We start from the raw sequence: 21,090 nt of genomic DNA on the forward strand, positions 1-21,090 counted from the left end.
GAAGCTTGGGGATTTTAGTATGCAATTACTTCCGTAATTATTTCCTCGTTTCTAGTTTTGTGTAAAAGAAAATTATTGTGCCGGCTCTGTCTGTCCGTCCGCACTTTATTTTTTCCGCCCTCAGATCTTAAAATCTACTCTGGCTAGAGGGCTGCAAATTGGTATGTTGATCATCCACCCTTCAATCATGAACCATACCAAGTTGCAGTCCTCTAGACTTAGTAGTTTTTATTTTATTTAATGTTAAAGTTGGCCATAATCGTGCTTCTGGCAACGATATAGGATAGGTCACCACCGGGCCGTGGTTCAAGATTCATGGGCCGCAGCTCATACAGTATTATACGGAGACCACCGAAAGATAGATCTATTTTCGGTGGCCTTGATTATACGCTGTATCGGCAGCACAGAAAACTCTATTGCGCCGAAGAAACTTCGGCGCATTTTTTTATTTGTTTTTCGTTACTTCCGCTTATTGTTCTCGTTCAGTTAGTGGCATCACTCTCCAGGCGGTGTGGGGAAAAAATATAGTACACCTGTAACTTTCCCTTTGGTTATTATCATGTGCGTAGTTACAGTATTCATAAGTAGGCGGGAATGGTTATGCAATGTCCTGACAAATAGTGATAGAAATTGCTGTTACTCAAACTAAATATAATCGAATTACTATAAACACTTGACACTTCAGTTAATATCATCACAGTATGTTACGTAAGTCGAGGAAAAGTGATTGGTTATCAAAATTTAGGATAACACCAGCGATTTGTACACAACGCAGCAGATCGCTAGTAAAGTGACTGTGTCCTTTTTTGTCTTTTTGTTATTCAACTGGATCTCTCTCTCTCTCTCTTTCTCTCTCTTCCTAATAAGTCCCGTAGGGGGGGGTAGGGGTATTTAGTGCCATCAGTGCACCTCACTCGGTGCACTGTAGGCATTTAAAGTTTAAGTATACCTTAGTTTTACCAGACCACTGCTTGAGGTTCTTTGCAGCGTACCTTCGACCCCTAGCTGCATCCCGTTTCATTCCTTTTACTGTACCTCCGTTCATATTCTCTTTATTCCATGTTACTAACAATTGATTCATAGTGCAATTGCGAGGCTTTCCCCCGGCTGAACCTTTAAAACCTTCTTTACTCTCAAATTCCCTTTCAGCTCTGAATGACCTCATTGGTCCCAGCGCCTGGCCTTTGACCTAAAGTTTTATTATATTCCAGTTCCAATTCCTGCAAAAAGGATCAGTGCGCCGCCCGGGAATCGAACCCGGGTCGCAAGAATGGGAATCTTGCATGATACCACTACACCAGCGGCGCATATTATGCATTAGGTAATTATAGTGTAATGCTATTCACATAACAAACACCTGTAACACACCAACACATGTTTGTGTATGAGCACCTGAAACCGAAAACACCTGTAACTTGCAGTAGTCTACAGGTATTTTTACTGTACGAGTGATGGAATCAACCCATTCAGCAAATAAGTCTACAGGTTACAATTTTATCTTGCTTTATATAGGACTATTGATGGGTCTATGTAATTTATGTCCTTGTTTTATCTATGGAAATTTTCCCTTCATTTCTATTTCAAGTAAGTTGTTGTTGTTTTTCTTAAGTGCTTCAAACAATCTTTCTCTCTTCCGCATGAATCATTGTGTGGTCCATAATCAATACTGTATGTGACTGAACGAAGCGTTATCATATGATCTAGTAGTTGCTATAAATCACGTCTCAAATAACTATTTAATGCTGAAGATTATTATTATTATTATTATTATTATTATTATTATTATTATTATTATTATTATTATTGTTGTTTGTTATTATTATACCAGCCTGCTTCATCAAAAGATCTTTGACTTTCTTAGCAAGCTTCCGCAAAAGAGAATTTCCGTGTATAAAAAAGGGAAAACAAAAAAGATATATGGTGCAATAGGAATAACCTAATGATCAAATAACTACTCGTTCCACTGTCCTCTCGGGTCGTACTGTATAACCCTGTTGCCGCTCGAACACATCAGACTCTCGAGGTTTGTTTCAATTCCTTATCACTGATTTCTTGCACAAGGTGAAGAATCCACACAAACAAACAAGTAAAAAAAGCGCCAGTCGAGTTTTCTGTACAGCGTATAATGCTGTATGATACGCTCAGCCACGGCCCATGAAACTCTCAGCCGCAGCCCATAAAACTTTCAGCCACGGCCCAATGGTGTCCTGTGTTGTTGGCACCTATAGCGGTGACAAACACACGATCATGGCTAACTTTAACCTTAAAAAAATAAAAACTACTGAGGCTAGATGGCTGCAATTTGGTATGTTTGATGATTGGAGGTTGGATGATAAACATACCGATTTGCAGCCCTCTAGCCTCGGTAGTTTTTAAGATCTGAGGGCGGACAGAAAAATTGTAGACGGACAGACACTAGTTTTCTTTTACAGAAAAAGAAAAACTAAAAAGAACACGGTCCTTTAGAGCAGCACTGTGACATCGTGTCAGGACGCTTGTTTTTCTGAGATGCACGTTGTTCGAGGTACATAATTCTTTATGTTTTCGTTGTCATCAGTCTTATATATAAAAAAAATAGCGACCGTTGCGTACATTTCAGGAAATAACGAAGAAGAGTAGGGCGAAGGAAATCAATAACTCAATCCCCGGCCAGCTTCTGTTTGTGTGTGCGTACTTAGAGTATCGCAAATGAATATTGTCAGGCAATTAAAGATTACTATTATCACTACTTCTCAAAAGAATATATCTGAGGTTAGACAAAAAGCTATTGCATTTTATTTGCAAAAATAGAGAAAGAACTTTTTTGTAGATATGCCATATATTGTATATACAATTATTTTTCAAGTACGTTAATAAGTTTGCAATACAGACTGATCGCCAATGTTTTGTTTTCCAATATTTCCTCAGGTGCCAAACTCCGCCAAAAACGTCCACATTTCAAGCTCATTGAAATCTGGCTCTTCTCCGCAGCTGCGATGATCATTCTGGTCCTCTTAGGAAGGTAGTGCCGTTGCAAAAGCTCACCCCTGCTGCTAATTTCTAACACTCGTCCACTTCTCGCCCATTACAGAGATCAGTAGTTCTCACCGGGTAGACCGAAGTCAGCGTTTAAGGTATGGAATAGTTCTTCTCGATTATGAACTTTATATCAGTGTTCTAGACAAGTTAAAGGTCTTTTTTCATTGTTCTAAATATGTGAATTCAAGTATTTCTTTAATAGAAGACCACTGTCATAGATCATGGATGCTATTTTTATCGCATTCTGTACCTCTCTTTATATATATATATATATATATATATATATATATATATATATATATATATATATATATATATATATATATATATACACACGCACCCCATTATGTATTATCTATGTATATATATATATATATATATATATATATATATATATATATATATATTATGTATATGTATATATAGATAGATATATATATAGAGAGATAGAGAGAGAGAGAGAGAGAGAGAGAGAGAGAGAGAGAGAGATGAAGATGTTAAGATAAGTGTTTAAATGTGCTGTATTTTAATGGAAATCTCATATTTTGTTTGAACATAACCTGCCTGTGAACAATCTGCTTTAGAAGATTCCTGCGTCATATTTTTTTTAAGCGTACCTCCGCTCCAAACGTCTTTTTCGTACCTTGGTGTTCTATTTCAATTAGACTGTCAAGGTTAAGAGAACATCTCACGTCCCGGGACTTTCTACTGTCACCTTAATCATTTCATTTATTCATGTCTTTTGAATGTTTACTTTCATCTTTTCATTATTCGAGACAATCTGTTGTTAGGCTACCGTTCTCATTTTCTCTATTCCGTTTGACAGGCAAGAAAATGTTTTCAATGTTAACAGTGTATATTCAGGTGAACGAACGAATTATGTTTCCTGTCTCCATTACAGAGAGAGAGAGAGAGAGAGAGAGAGAGAGAGAGAGAGAGAGAGAGAATTACTTTGTTGCTAGGCGAACAATTCTGGTGTGGCCACACGCTCACATTTCTGCTGCTTCAATTTCTGAATACTTTGTTGATGCCAACCAGTTTCAAATTTGCGTGCTTTGGAACGATATAATGTTAAATTTATCTAATGTGTTATTTCCAGATCTTATATCTAGTGATCGCCACATTCCTTAATATTAAAATGTTTTCATTAGTGAGTTCCGTTCGGATATATTTGAGTTCCAGGTATTAGGTCTGTATTCACAATTGCAAGTGGATTTTTTGTTTGTTTTGGTGTGTTCAATTGAACAGACCATGTATAATAGACCGCTATTACACAATCGATTTGCATATCCCCAAGACACTTGATAAGATAAAAGCTCTTATCGTACGTTGCACTACATCTTGACCAAAACGTCAGTTGAAGTTTCTAAACACAAAATGTAAATCTGTGCTATCTAACACAAGTATTCTCTATTCTTCGTTACTATGCAATATTTATCACGTGACCTCTGTGTCACCCCTATATTCAGTTAGGTTATGTTCCTTTGCGTAACTTTCTTATGCTAGCAGGTTTTAAAATATTGCAAGAGATAATATTTATATCAGATTAGATAATGGTTAATTGCAGGCTGTAAACATTGATTCGATGTTCTGTTGGGTATAAATTTAAAACTTGGTTTCACATCAAAGGACCAGTTTATAAACTGAACGCGAAAATATTCCAGAAATAAAACCAAGAATAAATTTAGCTATTGCAACCATATAACGACACGAATTTGATTTAACAATCACCCTCATCGAAGTGTAAGCCACAGTCAACACGAACGAACAGCCACACTTAGATCAGCTGGAAACTACACAACAACAGTCGCAGACATTAGCAAAGTTACAAAAAAAAAAAAGTTGTGTACTTGAAAATTAAACTAACGCCAGTTCGCTCTGCAATAGCGAATTATTCGCTGTCGTCGCGTTACCACGAGATGCCAAGCATGTGAATTCAACAGAAATTGGTTGGGTTATTAAATGTGAAACCATAAAGTGAAATGATTCGTGTTCGCAGCGACTGATGCCGTTGTAGCCTAACTCCGCAAGAAGTTTTCGCACAAGAATAAGATTGTGTCTTTCGACCAAGGTCGCTGTCGTTTTGGGAACTGTTCTACATGTCTTTTGTACCCTGAAAGGTACGTTGTCACTTCCCTCGCCCGTTATTTCCGCGGTGATTTAGTTTTCAAGAGTTATGGACGGGAGAATAAGTGATTTATGATTTGCTCCTTACGCAATAAGTAGCTGGCGGAGCCTGACCAAGAGGGCAAGGGTATTTGTTACGCCCCCTAAGTTTTCTCAGTGGATACAAATCGTCCTTGCCTACTAGTAGCCTAGTGTATCATGTGTAACTTAGTGAAGTCAGTATATCACTGTGTAGTCTAGTCTTATTTTTAAATGGAATTTGGAGTGAATGTAGTGTGAGGGGTTAAGGCTACTGTAGGTGTACTGAACATTTCTGTAGTAGGCATTCCAGTAAAACTGACTACTGTGGCCTGGTATCTGCTAGGCTAGTCGGCAACCGAACTATTTACCTCCTTTTGCTTATGTTTTCATTTGTGTTTATGACATTGACAGTCTTTTGTTGTTTATGTTTTTAATCTCATCCCCAAGGGGCTGGTACTAAACAAAGCGCCCATTTTGCATGTAAACTGGTAAGCCTAATTAGCTTACTGAACCAGAGGGGTGGGGGCACGGTAGTAGTCTTCAGTTTTACCGGCATTTGAGGGAATATGACTTAGGCTTACCATACTTACCTTAACTTAACCTAACCTTGCCCCCTTGAAAAGCTAACCTAGCTTGACCTAAGGGTAACTGATTATTTTACAAATTTCTTTCTGACTGCTGCCTGGTAATTAGTCAAGGCTTAGTCCCATATGATTATTTTGGCTTAGGTCTAATTTCTCACTGAATACAAGCCATATGGTTTTCTCATGGTTTATTTTTTATTTATCCATTTTTTTTACCACAGTTGTTGGTGCTGACTACGTACTGTACTTATTTCTGTGTTTAACCTGCATCCGTTGCCTAGCCCTATCCGGAGCCTTCCTGTTCCAAAAAATGAGCCATTAAAGTGTTTTGCTTCAAGTACCCTGTATAATACCCTTCTTTCATCTTTAATTGGTGAAGGATTTCCCTTGTATGACATTGCTATGCAGTTGATGGCTAATTGTTAATTTATTCATATTTCCGCATCGTTATGTTGGTTAAGAGGTTTTAGTGGGGAAATGAGGCATGCTTTCAAGGTGGAAGAATACACTTTAGTGTTTTGTCTTGCAGTTGGGATTGGAAGTAATTATCATGATATTCTATCATAACTAATAGTTACATTCTTATATGTGTAAGTAAGTGTTGAATTGATATGATATGCATTGGTGTATTAATTTACATCATTAGATTTAGGGAATACTGGAAATGAAAGAAAAAGGTTAAAATATATAACTAGATCAAAATTGGACAAAAACTTAAAAAATGATTGTTCATATAGCCTAGATTACATAACCTTGCCTTTTAGGTTGTGTAGGAGTATTCCTCAGCAGTGACCTGGACTCAGTATTTGAATTGAGCACCATGTTTGTATCAGATAAGCACTGTGTTTAGTATCTGCCTCATGGGAATGGAACAAACAAGTATGGTAACTATCTTAATAAACAGTGAATTTGCAATAGATTTCAGTATGAATTTCTTATCAAATGTACTATTAAGGTTGCGTAAGGAAATTGTAATCAAAATCTAACACTGAGTTGTGGTATGGAAATGAAATCATTCTGTTGACTGATGGTAGGTCGGTGAGGAGAAGGAATAGCAATTCACATGCTGTCATCAAGCACTTTTTCTTCAGTCACAGTCATACAGACATCTAGCAACATTTTGCCTGACTTTATTATCAAGCTCCAACATCCATTTCTAGCTAGGGACTACTTCTACACAAAAGGCCGTGGTTTGTATATTAGGAAAAATATAGATTACTTTTAAAAATTACATAATTTGAACAGAAATAGTGTTCACAGCCCTTACTGTTCGAATAATTATTCACCAAGGATGAGTTGCTTTAAATTCTTGTTAAATTATATCAAATCATAATTAAACTATGTTGGTGTATGCTATCTCTCAGAGCACTAGAACATTATGTATATAAAGTTTCACAATGTCACTTTTTCCATTCCCACATTTCTCTTGTTATCCTTTTTTTTGTAGAATCATGAAGCATTCTTAATTGTATCTAATCATATGTATGTCACATCTTTTTCATACTGCTTTTTTTAACTCATGTATAAATTCTGTTCTTTGTATTTTGCTTTTTCCATAGGAATGAGTAGCTAACCTTACAAGTATTAGAAATTTTCAGTATCTTGATCTGTCTTATATTAACAGTATTAAAATTATCCAGCAAATGAAAAAACTTTACATTCTTGCTGTAAAAGCCTTTTGCATTTATAGTTGCTGCGCCGATTATGGAAATGCTATACTGTACTACATTATGATATGCTATACAATATTTTCTTTTCTCTTCCAGTTAAACATGTAAATATCAAGCAATCATGGATGATGCTACTCTGCAGCGGGTTTGTGGCCTGGCTGCGGCTTTTCGTCAGTCCGCTCATCTTCTGTTGGATCACCATCACAAGTTGTCACTGGGTAAGTACAGTCTCTAAGGGGGCAGTTCTCTACCCCCTACAGTTTGCTTTGCACAATGCATTGTTATACTGTATATATGCTAAAGGTTCCTTTGGGCATCCATCTGGTCTCCAGGAACTTTGCTGTGAGTCGGTTTTTATTTAACTTTCAAGGCCAAATCCTTCAGGTTAGCCCTGTGAAAGTCTAGACAGGGATGCTGTCAATAAACTTCTTTATGATGATAATGAGTGGTATCTCAACTTAGACAGTTTAGGGTTTTAGCCTCTGAATTAGTAATGAAATCGGTTAGTAATGAAGACTTGTAGTACAGGAAAGCTTTCAAATATCCCAGTGCCCATGTTGCAGTCATGTGAAAATTTGTTAGGTTCTTTCTTTTCTTTCTTGTTATGCATCATTTAGAACAATCTTTGATTAAAATGGTGTAATTAGAATGTATGTCTGGCAGTAGTAAATTCCAAGATGATAGGCAGAGTAGTGCTGCCCTCTGTTGTACCATTTGTCACACTTCTTGATTAAATAACTAACATTTTAATATGCAAGCTTTCCATGTAATATTGAGATGGGCAGCATTAAGCTTAAGTCAGTTAGTCAGGAAACTTAGCATTAAAAGGAAGGCTGTCATTTTGATACCATTCTTGCATTCTTGTTGCATGTGTATCATATATATAACTATGAATACAATTATTTATTTATAAATATATTATATATATATATATATTTATATATATGTATGTATGTATGTATGTATGTATGTATGTATGTATGTATGTATGTATGTATGTATGTATGTATGTATGTATGTATGTATGTATGTATGTATGTATATATGTATGTATATATATATATATATATATATATATATATATATATATATATATATATATATATATATATATCAGCATGTTTGAGAATAATTGTGCTTATAACATATAGCAGCATGTTTGAGAATAATTGTGCATAACATCTGCATGTACATATTCATTGCTTACTAAAAAGTACTGTACAGTACTACAAGGTGAGAATTCATCCTTAAAAGAAAATGTTTATATGGGCTTGTAGTTACACTGACGCATATCTTTTAATACCAACTGTCTTTATAAGACCTATGAATTTGACTTTTATCATGAAACTAAAACAGTAGCACAAAAGAAACAGACCCAAAGATTAGCACAGAAAAACACACATTACATATATCTTTTTAAGTAGACAAAGACAGTTGCATTTTGATGTGAAAAGTAGACTCTAGAAGGCAGGCAAACACATGAAGGGTCAGTCAATCTGGAAACTAAAAGGCTACACTTCCCATTTAAACAGGCAAGCATCAGTCACTATAGTTTCAGCATGTGATATTGTCCAGCTTCTGACTTTATTATTTTGTGAAGTACAGAGTACATTATGAATTTTATTTTTCAGACTTTGATGTATCCAATACAGTATGTTGAACCACATTAAGCTGAGCTGATACTGTAATGACAAAAATAATGAGGTGTTTTAGTAACAAAACTTGGGTTAAACTCTCATGTATGTGTCACATTTCGTTCTTTCCTGAATTTCCATTATGTCTTTAATTTTAACAAAATTATGTTGTTCAATTTTAATCACTATCTGTTCCAGGTTTGCTTTTTTTTAGCCATCGTTAACTTTTTTATTGCAGTATTTTATTTTCTTTGTATTTCATATGGCTTGCCTTTCATATGTACATAGTCTATTTTTATCATTATTTTTCTAAAACTTGACGTTAAGGACAATTACTAGATTTCTTCTGCCAAGGGAGCCAGTAGTATTAAAAGGAAAAGAATTGAGTATTAGAATTTCTATATAATTAAAAACTAAACTGGAAGGGTCTTTTTGTATATTTGTTGGAATGTGATAGATCTTTGCATGCTAGCAATAATATTTTGTATTTTACAAAATATCCTCTGTCTTAGAAATCTAGTCTACTATTCAGTACAGTTTTTCAGTATCAACATCATCTGCTAAAAAATAGGATTACAGTATCCAGTTGTTGGTGGCAGGTTTGTAAATCTACCTGTGATGGTTAATTTTGTCAAGCTAATAAGTACTGTAATGATAATACTAATTTTTTCAGTCACAGGGACCACTTAAGTTAAAATTGTGTAGGTGCACTCTAATTCAAATACTGTTTATTATTTGTTATCTTTAGAAATGTAATTTATGAACAATGAATGAGTCTATTATTTGTTATCTTTCGAAATGTAATTTATGAACAAGGATAGGTTTATCTAATGTTTTTTTTTTTTCATGGTTTATCACAGACACATGGACATTATGTGAAATTCAGGAGGCCTTCAGTTTGATACTAGAAATAGAGCAGCACACTAATTTTCATGTGCTGCCTCCCAATCATCGTCAGCATCCTGCCATTCCCCAGCTTCAGTTTATTTATGACCTTTTGCAGAAGGTCACTGGTTTAAGACTGTGGGCAAGACAAGGTATGTCATCATGTCAGTTTTGCTGAAATTTTTGGTCTGGCATTGTGTAAATGTATTTTTTAGTAACGTCATATTTAACGATATGATGTTTTTTCAAAAGAGTATGTCATAATGATAGATGTATGCTTTCATGATCTTTCCACTAATTGTTACCCATGTAATTAGAAATATTCGCCAATAAGTTATTTGTTAAATGGGTTAAAATTGTCATGTACTGCATTTGTCTCCTGTGCTTTAAAGGTGAAGCTTTATGCTTTTAGTTTTTATGTTATCTAAATCTGAATTCTTGACCTTCAGATTTATATTTTTTTATGCTGATGATTGATTAGTCTTATCATTTAATCAGTCTTATCATTTAATCATTTTGCTACTGCAACTCCTGATTAACACGAGTTTCACTCTTATGCTAGTTACTTGTCTTGAAGCTGCATTCTCCCCACAAGCAAACACAAGTTTCATTCTGGTCTTAAACTATACCTACTGTATTGACAAGGAATGAAGAACTAAATTTATTTATTTCTTGAAACTTTCCCAGTTTATTAACTAGGCTCACTACTGTGCATTAGCCACTTGTTGCCTTGTTCTCTTTACTGAATTTATTTTCTAATGGGTACATATTCTTTTCTGTTTAAGTACAGTGAACAGATCTTATTTACATAAATGACTGGCAACAAGAAAAGTGAGGTTCAGCTTCTTATTCAATTGTGTTAGTATTTTTCTGTCTGTAACATGTTGTAAAGGATTTCATTTTATGGACACTTATTCTGTGTAACTATTTACAACAGAGAACCATTTATATTATTGTTAAAAAGTAGTCAGTTGATTTTATTTGTGGTAAAGAATATCTTTATATATTTAATCATGTACCAGGTATTTATAATGTCCCTTTCATAGACCATAAAATTCTCCCAGACACTTTAGCCCTTCTTACAACTCCACTTAAATATGTTAACTTCTGTCTCTAGGTAAGTTTCTCGAAATTTGAGTGTTATTTTAGGAGCATAGTTTTGATTTGCATTATCTGTCTTGGGTTTGGAAAGTAGTACATTGTAAAAAATAGTTCACCATTTTATAAGAAGAATTTGAAAACCACAGTTATGGAAAAACGAGAGGTTCTATTTTGACAGTTTTTTTCATCCAGCATTATCTGATCGTCATCAAAGATACATTCACATTTTATGAGCAAATCACTTCCATGATATAATTTTAAGCCTTTTCTTGAGGGAATTAACAAAAGACAAGTCATTTAAAAAAATTTTTAGAATATATGCGGTATGTGTATAGGATGGATTCTTTTTGTCATGAGCAAGTCAGTGATGAATTATGACACAGGCTGCACCAGGCTACATTAGAAAACAGCCCATCACACCATTGTTTTAGTTGCTGTCCAGTCAGTAGTCTAACTTTTATAGTTACAGTTTTTCATTACCTTTATATATACATTCAAAATATTTTTATGGTTGCCTGTATGGATGGTATTAAGTAAGGGAGAGACCTAGTATGGTAAGTTCCCAGTCTTAAAGAAATATTTTTCTTTCTTTAGAAGGAAGTGAACTCCTCTTAGTTATTTTCCATTATATGCTGCACAATACCAACTTTCTTCAAAGGCAACACTTACGCTCTATTCCTTAGACATCACACGTACTAATTCTTTCCCTCTTGTAACTTTTAGCTTGCACTTTTAATGTTCAGTTAAGCAGCATTTTCATGCACACGTTTGTGATTTATATATCTAATGGCATAAGGCCTGCCCCATTACATCATCAACCCATTATGCTTTGCATATGATTTCATGTTAGACAGTATTTTCATGCAGGAGGTGCAGGTACATTAATTACAGTTCGAAGCTAGAGCATCTGTTCAAATCGTGTTTTCACTGGATTTGGTTTCCTCTCAAATTTCCACATAATGTGTTTAAATTTTTGCTTTTCATATGCTATGTCTTACCCTTTAAGACTGAGGAAGGAAAGATGGGATGTCAAGGATATTGATGCTATGATAGGTGAAATCAGCAACAGACAACTGCAAAGAATGTATCTGAAATACTCCAGGAAGAGACAATAAATCTCAGTCAAGATCCTGATACTAAATTCCAACTTGAACATGGTTATATTGTTTGGAAGAAAGAGATGACTGAGGAGCTCAAGGGTCGTTGCTTCTCTTAGAAGTAGCTATTTTACTTGAATAAAAAAGATTATTGTATAATTATGTGAACAAAACCAGGAATTTACCTTTTATCTATTTTGTGGATACTTACATCCTTTCTACAGTACATTAACTTGGAGTTGTTCTTCACGATTTGTCTAGATGGTACACATCTGGTCTGCTGACAGAGTCAAATGAAGTGTTTAATATGGGAAAGACAGAAAAGGGCTCTGCTTAGCAAGGACTGTCTCTCTTATTATCCTGTCTTGCTTCAAGTGCTACACAGTATTGTTCATCCCATGTAGCTTGAATATAAATAAAATGTGTGATTGAATTTATGAATCATGAAATTATTCAAAATTTTGTACATTTTCTAGGACACAGCCTCCCAGCAAATGAAACCACAAGTCTTCGTTGTTTTCGTAGTTTGCAAGCACTTGAGTTAGATCATGTACCAATTACGACACTCAAGGCTTTACAGACTCTCCGGCCAACGCTCAAGTCCATATCATCTGTCAAGGGGCTTAACAGACTGAGTGACCTCTTCATTCGATGTGGTGCTGACAAGGTAATGGTTATCATTGATATACTGCCATGTTACCAGAGGCTTGTATAGTTTTTTTTGTAAATCTTATTTGTGGGAGCTTGTTTTGTTTACTTCTGTCTGCATAAAAAGTTCTCTTGCATAAATTTTTGAATTTATAAATTTGGATTATGCGTACACCCTGTTTGTGTGAGTGATTCTGCTAAAGTATATAAGTTTTGGCTATAAGACTATACGGTAAAACCTCAATAACCTAGATTAAATGAGGGGAAACTGTTTGGATTTGCTGACTGTCTAGATTAACCAAGTTTTTTTCATGAAGGCTAGCTAGTAAAAATACCAAGTGTAACTAAAACAATTACCTATTACACATACTGTAATTTTAATATCAGCTAGAATTCAGTCAAAAATAAGATATGCTTGACATTTTCTACCAAAATAATAACCTATGTTAGCCTAGGCTACCCTGTGTTTGCTCTAAATAGGTAGTCCAGACTTGGCCAAATTCAAACACTGTATACCCTATCCTAGTGTCACGAAAACAGTCTTGCATTATTAAAATGTTATGAAATATGTTAATAGGCTCCCAGAAACAAAAACAACTATTTCTTGTTTTGTTTTACCAACGTGTAGTTATTTCCCTGAGTGTCTCTCTCTCTCTCTCTCTCTCTCTCTCTCTCTCTCTCTCTCTCTCTCTTAGGTAGTGTAAAAGTAAATGTTCACATACCTGTTTAATGGCATATATGTCTTAAAGATCTTCCATGGATTTAATGGTTGGAGTGTAGTTACCCAGTGTGTGAACTGAAGTTGATTACATAATGTCTCTGCCAGACTTGCAAAGTAATCTCCAGTGGAAGGTGTAACAAAAGCAATGGTTTCAATGTCTGAATCACTGAGTGTTGTGGAATGTGAGGTCCAGTATTTTTGGCCTGAAAAATTTTTATTGTCTGCCGATACCAGCAATTAGGCTGGTGTTGACTTATTCGACTTTCAAAATCTGGATTATGGGTACAATAAATGGGAGACATTAAAAAATAAGGTCAACACCTTACTGTAAGATTACCAAAGTTGATGTGTGTTCACCATTTTTATCTTCATCATTGTCAGTGTTGTCTTCCACTATGGGAAAACAGGTGCTACAGTTTCTTGAATGGTTAACATTTCATAACGAGGGCCAGCTCCATCAGAGCTGATCTACTTGAGAGTGCCCAAGTCAGTCATTAAAATTCCTCACCATTAAGGAGTGTCTTCTAGGAATTAGATATTGTTATCCCTGAGATTTCCTTTGAGACAGCAGCCTAGTTGGAAGTAACATACTTGATAATGTACAGTCAACCTCCGCCTATTTGTTGTTCCGGGTTCACGGACTCAACTATTTGCGGATTTCTCTGTGGAACATATATACACATTCACAGAAAGTTCGCCTATTTGCAGTGTTTTTCATAGAGAAATATTCGCAAATTACTGTATTTTCATATTTTCATGACTGAATGCACTTTTTGTGATAAAACTATTAAAATATGAAGGTATAAGCATTTTTAGAGTTTTTATTTGGTGTTTTGAACTATCAAAACAGGCAGTGATAAGTGTTTTTAGAGGGGTTTTAAGTATTCGTGGATTTTAGCTATTCACGGGGGTTAGTGGTACGCATCCCCCGCAGATACCATGGGTGGACTGAATGCCATTAAATTAGTGAAGTGTCCTCTGACCTTGCATATCTGCCTTGTGCTCCCGGTCTTTGGGATAACAAACACCTTTGAAAATAGGCACTTATAATGAAGCTTATTTGCCTTTTGTCTTGGTTCATGGGCTGCATTAATGATGATGTATTTAGGATAAAAAGTTGCACCCAGTTCTTCTATTTAATGTGACAGTTTAATTTTTGCCTTGATGAACAATTACGTTATCTAGCAAATAATTTCTGTTTACACATCAGTTCTCTAGATATGGTGCAGTTTATACTTTTAATATTGTTTTTTATTTGAATAACTCTTACTGTAGTTTTTGCTATTGTAATAATTTTAGTCGCCAATTTTTGCTTAATATGTTGTCGTAGATGTGAACCTTTAGACAAATTCATATGTAGATCTCAATTTTGTCTATATTTTCCAGAATGCCCTGCTATTTTCTTATGCAGTGTTTCATATTTAAGAGTTTGTAACTAGTGTTCTTTGAAAGATCTTTGTAACTTGGTTGCTTATTTTTATATGTACTTGGATTTTTTTCCAATTATTGTACAAGCATATTTTATTGTATTTTTTGAAATTATATGTAAATTGTAGTCTGTTGCAGTTAAACATTTTTATTTGTAGGCTGGTGAGTTCATTTGGGAACAGTTGCAAGAGGCTGTTCTGGCTCACAATTCTCTTGGTGCTTTGGACCACAGCTTGAGTCTCCTGCCTAAACTGAAGGTCAGTAGCATTTCTTTGTACTGTAATATTTAAAAACTTTAATTTTCTCAGTTGGTTTCTTTCATCAAGGTAGTTATTTGATTTTGTAGGCATTTTTGAGATATTTGTTGAAAATAACAGTGATATCTGTTATATAAGTAAATTTGTTAGGAGGTTGAGAGAATAATTCGGGACAGGATTAAGATTTCTTTTTGTTTAGTAAACTAAGTGGTGTTTCATAAAGAGAAAGATTGTTTCTTAGGATTTTTTTTTTATTTTATAACGTAAAGGACTTTTAAAGGTAGTAATAAGTTTACCTAGGACATTTGGGCTTCACAGTATATGATAAGTCTTGTGTTTCAAAGATGTGTTAGAGATTAGGTGGCAAACTAGAGCTAAACAGTTGGTGTAGTGCAGTTCTTTTCATATAATTTGGTTGGTTTGGCATATAGAATAATCAAGAGTAGTGATAAATTTTGTATTTTGCAGATATTAGATCTGAGTCACTGTGAGTTGGAAGATGCATCTGCCTTAGAATGCTTGCCTTCTGTGACTCACGTTGATATCAGCCACAATCTATTGCGCCTTATTCCAAAATTTTCCAATACTGCTCAGTACTCACTTCTTGTGTTGGTAGCCAGTAATAATCTTTTCTCGCATATAGAAGGTAAGGTTTATATTTATTAATTGTGTTCATTTGTATTTTTTTTTTTTTCATTTCATTGTGGTCTTAGCTTAAGTATATAAGGGTTAAAAGTTAATGCCATATTGTTTTGTGTGTTTATTGCTCTGTTAATTTTGCTTGCAGTCTTGTGTCTGTGTATAGTTTTGTGCAATATTTTTATTATAACTTATAGCATGACAAGGAGTTGCTTTGTTACTGCTCATGTTATTATATTCCTTGGACTTTTAACTTGGATAGTTTCAATTGTCAAGATGGAACATAGTGATTCAAAGTAAACCATGAATAGCAGAATGAGAATTCAGAACTCCATGTATTTTTCTGCTATGTTCCCAACAGCAAGAGGAAAAAAATTGTTGATTTCCCTTTCTGTAAGAAACACAATGGAATACTTATAAATTTGCTGTAATACAACATCTTGTAACTATTACCTCATTGTGCAACTGCAGGGTTTTCCCCAAGTTTCAGCTTTAGATTCTTGTACTTTATCTCATTTACTGTGTCCAACATTTCAAGCTCAATTTTTCATCTTGATTGTCAAGAAGGGATACCGTTCGTTTGAACTACTCTTTAATGGTTGGACCAGAGTCATATTAATGCCACAAGGACAGAACTATCCAGAGATTTCAGGCCATGGATTCCAGGGATGGGCTCTTTCTCCTGGCAGAACTCTCGAGCATTCCTTCCAATTTGCCAATTATAATTTGATTAGTGATGATCAAGTTCTAGTAACATTTGGTTTTAGCAGCCAGTTACAGTAGTGTACACTTGGGCCTCTGGTAACTATTTTGATGCTGTCCCTTCAGGGTAGGGTAGGGTATGGACATGTAGTAGTCAGTCCTCATTGGTGTGGTGTTAGCAGAGAAATGACCCTCATGAAAGATGCCTAGTTTCTTTTCAAGGTTTTCAGACATTCTTGTTTACTTTTTTTTTTTTAATATTACTCATTTTATTATTACTATTGTCAGCTGTTTTTCTGCTATTGCTATCAACAATATTTGGGAGAAAGCACCCATACCAATAAGGGCTCTTTATATATAAATGTGTCTGCATTATACAGGGATGTGATGCAGTGTCTACCTGCCAATATATGCAAAGTTCTGTTGATGCAGCAAACAGTTGAGCAGACAAACATGAGTTTAGATTCTTTGCTTTACAATCATTCACCATTCTGTTTTCAAGTGTTAGAACAAATGCAAAAGAAGTCAGATTTTTAGGTATAAATTTTTAAGAAAAGCTTACATGTATAAGCTAAACCACATAGATCAGTTAAAAATGGTAAAAAAATCACTTAACATTGCTGCAATAAGACTACAATACAACATGCAGATCCAAACTTGACTATGGGTACCAAGCATATTCTTCTTCTATAAAGTTAAGGTTAAAGGAACCAGATATAGTTCACAAAAATGAGGCTTAGAATCTTCACATGAGCTTTCAGACATCACTTGTTCAGAGCCTTTATGTAAAGTCACATGTCTTATTATTGAATATAAGAATGCATGAGCTAGAGTTGTTGCATACTGTGCGACTGAAATGGTCAAAAGAGAATCCAGTCTTTAAGTGCTTGACATAATATGAAGGATTAGATGCCACTAATGTAAAAATGTGGAAAATCCTTGAAGAAGATCACCCATTTATCCCTCCCCAGTTTCTTCTGTTAATAACCATGAGCACTAATATAATAAAGAAGTTCAGCCAAAAGAAATGAAAAGTAAGTTTTCAGAACTTGATAATGAACAGAATATAAAAAATTTACACTAATGGATCAAAATCAGAAGATGGAGTGAGATGTGCAGTGTACAGTATTATGTGACGAGTCGTTTGTTGTTAAGATGTTAGGCTTATTTATTGACGAAGCAAAACCAGTAGTCAGAGCTTTGAAAGTTGTGCACTAGAAGAAAAATCAACATCTATTTATAGTGACTTGGAAAAGTGTAGTGGAAGAATTGAAAAGTTAACCCATTTTGCCCGTCTAATTAAGGACACTCAGGAATGGCGCTTCATCTCTGTCAGGCAGAAATCTGTTCATTTTGTCGGGTTCCTGCTGATACTTGAATAAATGAACTAGCCACTAGATGCAAATTTTTAATTACAGTGGTCCAGTATTGACATGGGAAGGGTCATTAAAACTTACATTTTGATTAGATGCAACAGTGGTGATCATAACCCCTACTAAAAAATACAAAATATTGATTCAGAAAGAAATAGGCTTTGGGGATCTGGCTATAACCTGAACAGAAAATTTGTAACCAGTCTGATAACCTTAGAATTGTTCATACAAGAGTAACCCGTAATTTTTTTTGGATGGAGCCAGTACCCAGTGTTTCCACTGTCTTGGTCATATTTCTGTTGACACTGTTGAGGAGTAAATAACATTCATATGGTAAGAATTTTTAAAGTTCCGTGTAGATGTAGGTAATTTTATGGGATGCTGTATGGGATATCTACAAGAAGCCAAGATTTTTAATGAAACATACTCTATGCTTATTTGTACATTGTTTTCATTCTCTAATAGAGGAAAAACATTAAAGCTGCTTGATTCCTTAAGGAAAATTTAAATAAAACAGCCAACAAATAATTCCCATAAACCTTTTTCCTTTTTCTTGTTATTAATGTTTATTGAGTGGTTCAACCAGCTCACTAACTTACACTGTAATTGTTTTCAGTGATGTGCGAAGGGTCATATTAATAATTGTGTAGTTTAACTGTATAGTATTTAATTTCATAAAAGACAAGAAAAGGTGATGGATTGTAGTTTTGGAAGATGTAATGCAAAGGATAGTCAGAAATATGAACAATCATAAAACATGCATAGTGAGCTAATTGAATGGTGGTGCCAGAGATTAATAGTAAGATTTGGAATGAGAAATTTAATGGACATAAAGTTTCTTTAAGTTGCTAGTCAGTTAATAAAAATGTATTTTTCATTAACTAGACTTTAACAGGCAGTCCCCAGGTTATGGCGGGGGTTCCGTTCCAGCGGTGTGCTGAAAGTTGGAAAATGCAGTAACTCAGAACACCGTAATAAAAATTTATAAAAATGAGAGAGAGAGAGAGACTTATGTAAGCATGGGGAAAGAAATAGGTTTTTAAGCTTTACCCTGGTAATAAACTGGTTTTCTCCACTCCTTAAAGGAGAGACCTCCTTATAGTGAACCCTCCTGGTGGCTAGGCTAACCTCCCTAAACCAGTTTTCTCACCTTGTTATAGCCCCTACAGCTGTGCTGCTCAGAATCCTAGTTACAGTGCTTACTGCACCGTAATCCTAGTTATGGGGCCATGACTTCGGAACATCAGCCGTAACCCAGAACTGCTTTTTTTATGAATATATTTGAAAAAGCGCCATAAGATTGGAACACTGTAAGTTGGAGCTGCTGTAACCTGGGGACTGCCTGTAAATGGAAATAAAAAAAAACAGGGTGGGTTTGTTATTAGGAGGTTATGAATAAACATATTTTGAAGGGAGGGTTTGTATTCATTTTCTTTAGTATGGAACGACTTGTAGGGTGCAAAGTTACATCAACGTGCTTAAAGTGTGATGCTCTCACTTTCCTCTCTTGTTTCTTGTTAATGTAAGTTTCTATTGATGGTGTTGTTATTTAGTATCTAAATTTGCTGGAGGAATGAGCAGGTATCTAAATTTGCTGGAGGAATGAGCAGGAATTATATGTACAGTATACAGTAACCCATTTGAAGCTAGATTGATATCTACTACTTATGTATGAATTGTGAGTCGTTTATGTAGTGCAGTAACCAGATTTTCTAATTACTAATTCATTTTCTTTACTATCATCGGTGTTAATAATCTTTGCATCATCCCTTTGGCCATAACTGCATTGCATTCTGCTTCTAACTGTTCAACTACCCCATGGTCTTTCCTCACTTAGCTGTCTAACTTAACTTTATTATATTTGGCAAAAAGAAGCTGTTTTGGGCATGCCATATAAGAATCTTCATATGTGACTCAGTAGTTTGTTGCAACTACCCCATAAGGCCATATAAAGGCTGTCAGAAAAGGTTGTATTTAAATTTGATAAACTATTAATTACTGGGAAACTTTATGGAGATCTTGATAAAATATCTTTTCAAGTTTGTATTTCATGTTTATTTTTTATTAAAAATGTAGTGGTAGTTGTTTTGTTCTTGAAATATTAAAAACTTTTGTTTTCACAGGTTTGCAGAATACAAACAACCTAGAGGAACTAGACTTGCGAGACAATGTCCTTTCATTGCAAGGTGTACTGTCACCTCTTGGTGCCTTACCTCATTTACGGGTACTTAGACTGGATGGTAATCCTGTTACGTTTAATCAGAATTACCGAATGCATTTGATCAAACAGCTCAACCCTGCAACTTCTAATCATAAGGTATAACATGTATTTTATTACTCGTTGAAGAGTGTGTACCGTAGCATTTACATACAGTATTTATTTGTATCTTATGTATCTTATACAGTAGGTCAGAATAAGTAGTATTTGCAGATGCAATCAACTTTATTTTTCTAAGAGTGTAGATTCCAAGCCTCAGTGCTGATATCAAATTTTTTTTAATGTTGCTAAAAATTTCTACAACCAAAGGGTAATGTCAGTATCACTAAAAATACCTTCATTGTTCAGAAGAACCCATTATTATGCTGAAAGCATGAAAGAATCTTTCAGTATACCCCTGAATAAAATATTTTTTGTAGAACCAAAAGACTATAAAAGGTATACAAGGTACTGCACTTATATTCCTTAACAGAAACAAAGAGAGAGCAATAATGTATTTCATACTTCTTTCCTATCAGATAAAATAGGAAAACATTACTCTAATTAAAGGTATTAAGAATGAGAGAAGAAGAAAAGCAATTTGCCATTGTAAACATTTTCCTCATCCAGTATTATCTGAATGCATTTTGAATTTTTTTTTATTTTATTCCTTACCTCTGATGAATTTTTTGAGCTCAGTTTTTTTTTCTTTATGTTTAAAAGAAATGTAATTAGCAGAAAATGATGATGTAGGGCTAAATCAAAGAGTATTAAAAATCAGGTTGTATGGAGAAGGGAATATTGACTATTGTGCAACCTAAGTTCTCATGTAGGGCAACCTTGAGGCATTTTCCTTACAGGGAAACACTAATTTGTGATTGCTTGTTAGCTTTTCAAGCATCTGAGGGTCCAAAAGTCTGTACTGCATTTAGGCAAGGCCAAAAGGCAAGCGCAAACAGTCATTAACTAAATAAGCAGAGTTCAGTGG

General features: G+C 34.8%; 1 protein-coding gene and 1 non-coding gene across 6 annotated transcripts in view; one reads left to right on the top strand and one right to left on the bottom strand.

Moving 5' to 3' along the window:
- Positions 1 to 1,236: 1,236 nt before the first annotated feature.
- TRNAG-CCC (transfer RNA glycine (anticodon CCC)) lies at positions 1,237 to 1,307 on the bottom strand. The gene has a single exon. It is a non-coding gene; the product is annotated as a tRNA-Gly (tRNA).
- Positions 1,308 to 4,640: 3,333 nt separating this feature from the next.
- LOC136840163 (serine/threonine-protein kinase 11-interacting protein) overlaps positions 4,641 to 21,090 on the top strand; it is a 71,786-nt gene continuing 55,336 nt past the window's right edge. For 3 of the 5 annotated variants that reach the window (XM_067106613.1, XM_067106615.1, XM_067106616.1), the window contains exons 1-7: positions 4,647 to 5,138; positions 7,517 to 7,638; positions 9,915 to 10,091; positions 12,614 to 12,804; positions 15,093 to 15,191; positions 15,660 to 15,837; positions 20,029 to 20,222. In XM_067106613.1, the coding sequence (XP_066962714.1) occupies positions 7,542 to 7,638; positions 9,915 to 10,091; positions 12,614 to 12,804; positions 15,093 to 15,191; positions 15,660 to 15,837; positions 20,029 to 20,222 (936 nt within the window). In that variant the 5' untranslated portion in view covers positions 4,647 to 5,138; positions 7,517 to 7,541. Of the gene's footprint in view, positions 5,139 to 7,516; positions 7,639 to 9,914; positions 10,092 to 12,613; positions 12,805 to 15,092; positions 15,192 to 15,659; positions 15,838 to 20,028; positions 20,223 to 21,090 lie in introns of all 5 variants that reach the window. The other 2 variants (XM_067106614.1, XM_067106617.1) reach the window with 1 other exon arrangement.

Source organism: Macrobrachium rosenbergii, chromosome 7 (genome assembly GCF_040412425.1).
Source record: "Macrobrachium rosenbergii isolate ZJJX-2024 chromosome 7, ASM4041242v1, whole genome shotgun sequence".
Classification (NCBI taxonomy): Eukaryota; Metazoa; Arthropoda; class Malacostraca; order Decapoda; family Palaemonidae; genus Macrobrachium; species Macrobrachium rosenbergii.